This window comes from Phaseolus vulgaris, chromosome 2, assembly GCF_051622355.1.
Source record: "Phaseolus vulgaris cultivar YP4 chromosome 2, ASM5162235v1, whole genome shotgun sequence".
In the NCBI taxonomy this organism is placed as follows: Eukaryota; Viridiplantae; Streptophyta; class Magnoliopsida; order Fabales; family Fabaceae; genus Phaseolus; species Phaseolus vulgaris.
This window is the reverse complement of record NC_143499.1, coordinates 11,552,740-11,559,070: the sequence shown is the minus strand read 5'-3', so window position 1 is coordinate 11,559,070 and position 6,331 is coordinate 11,552,740. Positions and strand designations below refer to the sequence as shown.

General features: G+C 37.2%; 1 protein-coding gene across 1 annotated transcript; it reads left to right on the top strand.

Moving 5' to 3' along the window:
- The first annotated feature begins 441 nt into the window (after window positions 1–441).
- LOC150028993 (uncharacterized) lies at window positions 442–5,957 on the top strand. The gene is made up of 10 exons (XM_090297815.1): window positions 442–743; window positions 828–1,029; window positions 1,917–2,030; window positions 2,097–2,579; window positions 2,624–2,988; window positions 3,621–3,766; window positions 3,881–4,270; window positions 4,646–4,718; window positions 5,049–5,573; window positions 5,930–5,957. The coding sequence occupies exons 1-10, from the start codon at window positions 442–444 to the stop codon at window positions 5,955–5,957; spliced, it is 2,628 nt and encodes an 875-aa protein (XP_090153941.1).
- Window positions 5,958–6,331: the final 374 nt, after the last annotated feature.

Sequence of the window (6,331 nt, the reverse complement as noted above, 5' to 3'; positions counted from 1 at the left end):
AGATGGGATAATATTAGATGAATATGTAATTAATCAACAAATATGTTAACTAATATCCCCACAAACATGCTAAATAAATAATTAAAATAATTTAACGTATTTATATATTATTTCTAATAAAAAATATTCTCCTTTTGACTTCTTAATTAATCATAATATTTCTTCGAGGATATCCAGTACAGGACTAGGTATCATACGCCAACTTGTGTTCTAGCTTTTGTTTAACAAGAAAAAAAGGCTTCAAAATATTGAATTCAAGTCTCTATCACCAGAGGCTAGCTTAAGTCTTATATCCAACTTTACATTGGAAGAAGTATAGGAAGTAGTGTGGTTATGTGAGGGGTCAAATCTGACCCGAATGACTTCAATTTTAACTTTATAAAGAATAGTTGAAAGGTGATCAAGCATGATGTACTAGCCACAATACGTTTCTTTCAAGAAATGGGTCATATATCGAAGGGTTGTAATGCGTCGTTCATTGTACTTGTTCCTAAAGTGAGGGATCCTACAGAGTTGGACCAATACAGAAAAATCTCCCTGGTGGGTTCCCTATATAAGATTATTTTGAAAGTGTTATCGTGTCGCATTAAGAATGTGCTTCCTGTGGCTATTGATGATAGCCAATCGACTTTCCTGAAGGATAAAGGGATGCTTGATAGCATTCTTGTGGCTAATGAGGTTCTTAAGGAGCTTAGGAGGAATGGTAGGAGGGGCATGTGCCTAAAAGTGGACTACGAAAAGACGTATGACTCCATTAGTTGGGTGTTCCTATATGACATGATTCAAAGGTTTGGTTTTGACTAGAGATGGGTTATATGGATTAAAAGGTGCTTGGAATCTACTTCAGTCTCAGTTCTGGTTAATGGTAGTCCCACTATGGAGTTTAAACCTACAAGAGGGCTGAGACAGGATGATCCGCTAGTCCCATTCTTATTTCTTGTGGTTGCTGAAGGGTTGTTTGGGTTAGTAAGACACGCAATCAAAACAAATTTTCTTAAAGGAGTGAAAGTGGGTAGGAGAGAGGTTGAGGTTAGTGTTTTACAATTTACATATGACACTATTTTTTTTATGCGAAGAGTGTTGTAAAATAGAACCTAATATAGCAAAATAAAAACGAAAAAACAGAGTGTGTGAAACGAAAATCAGATTGTGCGTGGAAAACCCTAGTTTTTCGATTCCGTTGGAGGAGATCTCGGAAGTGCAGTAGAGACTAGAACTTACCGAGATTGTCGCGCTCGTTGCCCTCTCTACATCCTGGATTGTGGCCGAACGTCTAGGGAAGGTTCACGTCCTTCACTCTCGCCGCGTTCCTTCATCTCCGCGGTCTTCCCCAATCTTTCGACGGTTGCTCTGTTTCCGGCGGCCAGTCAATGGAACGTGCCACGATAGTAGTTGTGAAGAGGCAACGGATTCTTGGATCCTCTCCCTATATAAAGAGAGCTTCACCTACTTCAGAAACGCAACTCACACTCTCACTTCTTCATCTTCTTCAAACCCTTCGTTCACCATCTTCTTCCTTCTTCGTTTTCCCTTTTCAATTTCTCTCTCCTCATTATTTTATTATTATAATAATTCTGGGTTCTATTTGGCTATTACTCTTTTAAAGAGAAACTTGCTAGTTTTGATCCTCAGAAATTACCGGGAAGTTCCTGTTGTATCTTGGGGGACTTGCGCAATATACCGCGGATAAGTCCTTACGGACAGTGATTACTCACGCCTCGGGAAAACCAGTTTTTGTTCGTTTTAAAGCCAAATTTACTACAATCGTAAGGACTTATGGCTAAAAATATGGACAACAACAACACTGCTACGGGACCATCAAATGTTGTTTCCACAACGCAAACCATATTTGTGAAACCATTTCCAGATGTCTCCAAAGTTGAAGTCTTCACCGGTCAGAATTCCGACGTTGGCAGGAACGCGTGTCCACCTTATTGGACATGTACGGAGTTGCTCTTGCACTTACAACTGCCAAACCCGACTCAACCACGGCTGCGAAACAAGTTGACGACTGGATCCATGCAAATAAGGTATGTCGTCACACTTTACTTAGTGTGTTATCTAACGATTTGTTCGATATTTATGCTTCTTATAAGAATGCGAAATATATTTGGGATTCTCTTATCCTCAAATATACTGCCGAAGACATCATCAGACAAAGGTTCGTAATTGCAAACTACTACCGCTGGGAGATGATCGAAGGCAAAGACATCAAAATCCAAATAAATGAATATCACAAGATGATTGAAGATATCAAAACTGAAAGCATAACCTTGCCGGATGAATTCATGTTTGAACTCTTGATCGAAAAGCTCCCGCAATCTTGGACGGATTACAAACAACAACTGAAGCACAGACAGAAACAAATGTTTCTATCAGATCTGATCACCCACATCATCATCGAAGACACAAACAGGAAGGAGTGCACTGCTGTAAAGGCCAAAGCTTTGTCTGCCAAAGAAAACGTGATAGAAGACAAACCAGCTCCAAAAAGGTACGAGAAAAAATTTGATCACAAAAAGAAACCTAATAACAAATTCTCTCGTCGCAATGGAACTAACCCCACTTCAAGAAAAAGGGTAATTGCTTTGTCTGTGGAAAGTCAGGCCATCATGCACCTCAGTGCAGACATAGGGCCAAAAACGACTATCCTCCTAAGGCAAATCTAGCCGAAGGGGAAGATACTATTGTGACAGTCATTTCACAAGTAAACCTTGTGACAAATGTGAGCAAATGGGTGGTAGACTCTGGGGCTACCAGACACATCTGTGCAAACAGAAATGTGTTTACCTCCTGCACAAGTGTGGGGGATGGAGAAGAACATGTATATCTCGGTGACTCCAGGACAACTCCTGTCCTAGGAAAAGAAAAAGTTCTTCTGAAGCTCACATCTGGTAAAGCTATGGCTTTGAATGATGTGCTACATGTGCCATCAATTAGAGTTAATTTGGTCTCTGTGGCATTGCTAAGCAAAGTTGGGGTTAGAGTGTCATTTGAATCTGAAAAGATTGTTATGACAAAAAACAATGTTTTTGTGGGAAAGGGATATTGTGATCAAGGCCTTTTTGTATTAAACATTTCTGAAATTATGAATGAATCTAAATCTTCTGCTTATATTGTTGACTCGTATGATATATGGCATGATAGATTAGGACATGTGAATTCTTCGTATGTTATAAAATTGCAATGACTAGGATTAATCAACATGCATGACAAACAAAGTAGTAAATGTGATGTATGCGTAGAATCTAAAATAACGAAGAAAACATGTCACTTTGTAGAACGTCAAATTGAAATACTTGGTTTAATTCATACCGACCTTGCTAATTTAAAACAAACCATGTCTAGAGGTGGTAAAAATTATTTTGTAACTTTTATAGATGATTTTTCTAGATACACCAAAGTGTATTTAATTAAACATAAGGATGAAGCTTTTGACATGTTCTTAACTTATAAAGCGGAAGTAGAAAATCAACTGAATAAGAAAATTAAAAGAATTAGATCAGATAGAGGTGGTGAATATATTTTATTTAATGATTATTGTGTGAAAGAAGGTATTATTCATGAAGTAACTTCACCGTATTCACCTGAGTCTAATGGGTAGCTGAAAGGAAAAATAGGACTCTTAAAGAAACGATGAATGCAATGCTTATTAGTTCTAATGCTCCTGATAATTTATGGGGAAAATCTCTGGTTACTGCGTGTTTTTTGCAAAATAGGATATCACATAGGAAAACTGGTAAAACACCCTATGAGTTGTGGAAAGGTTATCAACCTAATTTGAAATACTTAAGAGTGTGAGGGTGTTTAGCTAAAGTGATGTTACCTGATCCTAAGAAAAGGAAAATAGGCTATAAAACATCTAATTGTATGTTCTTAGGATATGTAGAACATAGTGTTGCCTATAGGTTTTTAGTTCTTAATAGTGATATAATTGAACGTAACACTATAGTAGAGATGAAAAACGTTGAGTTCTTTGAACACATCTTTCCACTAAAGAGTAATGGTACGTCTGAACAACCTATAGATAGTGCTAGTGATACCTTGAGTGAGGATGTTAGGAGAAGTAAAAGACAGAGAAAGGAAACATCTTTTGGAGATGACTTTTATACTTATCTAGTTGAGAATGATCCAATAAGTTTTTTAGAAGCTATTACTGCTCCTGATGCTAAACATTGGGATAAAGCCATTAAAACTAAGCTTGATTCAATTAAGAAAAATAATACATGGACCTTAGTATATCTTCCTAAAGGAGCAAAATCCATTGGTTGTAAGTGGATCTTTAAGAAGAAGTACCATCCTGATGGATCCATAGAAAAATATAAGGCAAGATTAGTTGCTAAAGGTTTTACTCAAAAACATAACATAGATTACTTTGATACTTTTGCACCTGTTACTAGGATTTCCTCTATCCGTGTGTTACTAGCATTAGCATCAATCCATAAGTTAGTAATTCATCAAATGGATGTTAAAACAGCCTTTTTGAATGGTGAATTAGAAGAGGAAATTTATATGACTCAACCTGAAGGTTGTGTAGTCCCAGGTCAAAAGGGAAAAGTATGCAAACTTTTAAAATCTTTGTATGGTTTGAAACAAGCACCAAAACAATGACATGAAAAACTTGATAATGTTTTACTTTGTGAAGGTTTTTCTACCAATGATGCTGATAAATGTGTGTATTCTAGATCTGAAAATGGTGAATATGTCATTATATGTTTGTATGTAGATGGCATGTTAATTTTTGGTACATGCAATGATATAGTTTTTCAAACAAAATTGCTTCTTGGATCTAAGTTTGAGATGAAAGACATGGGTGAAGAAAGTGTGATTCTAGGAGTTAAAATCATAAGGAAGGGAGATAGTATATTACTATCCCAAGAAAAATACACTGAGAAACTTCTTAAGAAGTTTGGTTACTATGACTTTAAGTCAGTGAGTACCCCTTATGATGCTAATTCTAAATTAAAGAAGAACCGAGGAGAATGTATTTCTCAAACTCAGTATGCCCAGATGATTGGGAGCTTATTGCATTTAATGAGCTTTTCTAGACCAGATATTGCTTATGCAGTAGGTAGATTGAGTAGATACACTCAATGTTCTAGTCAGGATCATTGGGATGCTCTTGCGAGACTCATGAAATACTTGAGAGGTACAATGGATTATGTCATTGAATATAGTGGATTTCCTGCTGTGCTAGAAGGGTACAGTGATGCTAACTGGATCTCTGATTCAGATGAGACAAAATCCACTAGTGGTTATGTATTTACACTTGGGGGTGGTGCAGTTACATGGAGGTCAGCCAGACAAACTATTATTGCAAGATCAATAATGGAATTTGAGTTTGTTGCTCTAGAAATGGCTGGTAGTGAAGCTGAGTGGTTGAAAAACTTCTTAGCAAACATTCCTTTAGGAATGAAACCAACCCCATTTGTATCAATGCATTGTGATTGCCAATCGGCAATAGCTATAACTAAAAATAAAAGCTACAATGGAAAGAATAAACATATACAATTGAGACATAATTTGGTGAAACATCTGTTAAAAAGTGGAATGATTTCTATTGACTATGTCAAGTCAGAACGAAATCTGGCAGATCCTCTGACAAAACCCCTAGGGAGAAAAATGATTTTAGAAACATCGAGGGGAATGAGACTTAAGCCACTTGCAAACAAACAAATGATGGAAACCCAACCTTTGTGATTGGAGATCCCATGAATAAGGTTCATATGGGTAAGAACAAGTCACTTGTTAGTTTTGCTAGCACTAATATTTCAATTTTGTCCATTCCTATGGTGTGTGTGGAAGTGCTAGATACTGCATTATCGAGAGGATAAACCTTGTGGTTAAAATTCTGAGGTAAAAGAGTTTTAATGACTTACAAAGTTTTTAATGATTTTCATATCCCTTATGGGTGGTGTATGTTTTGCAGCATACGCTTGATGAAATCACCTATATGAGTGTCAAGTGAGGCCGCTTGCATGAGATCTTGGCAAGATCTCTATAGCACTCATGAATACCGGGCACGCGCATGGCCTAGTAGCGCAACACAACGATAACAGCAAGTAATGTGGGGGTGTATTGTGACTGATAAACCTCTAACACATACTAAGTGTCTTGGTTCATATAGCTTGTTATACCAACTACACTGTGTTAAGTTCATCAATCTAAGACTGGTTCATATAGCATGCTATACCAACTTTGATGGAGATCAAGCCCAAGAGAACATGGAGGCCACTCATCAAGCTCAAGAAGAGGTGGAGGCACAAATGGAGGATGCCCATGGAGGTCAAAGTCCACCTCAAAGGATTACAAGAAGCATGTTCAAAGCCTT

Excerpts from the sequence above, each read along its gene's own strand:
- LOC150028993 (XM_090297815.1), top strand. The coding sequence starts at position 442 with ATGGGTCATATATCGAAGGGTTGTAATGCGTCGTTCATTGTACTTGTT. Across the intron at positions 2,031-2,096 it reads ACTGGATCCATGCAAATAAG|AATGCGAAATATATTTGGGA; the intron begins GTATGTCGTCAC and ends GCTTCTTATAAG. Across the intron at positions 2,580-2,623 it reads ACCCCACTTCAAGAAAAAGG|TGCAGACATAGGGCCAAAAA; the intron begins GTAATTGCTTTG and ends CATGCACCTCAG.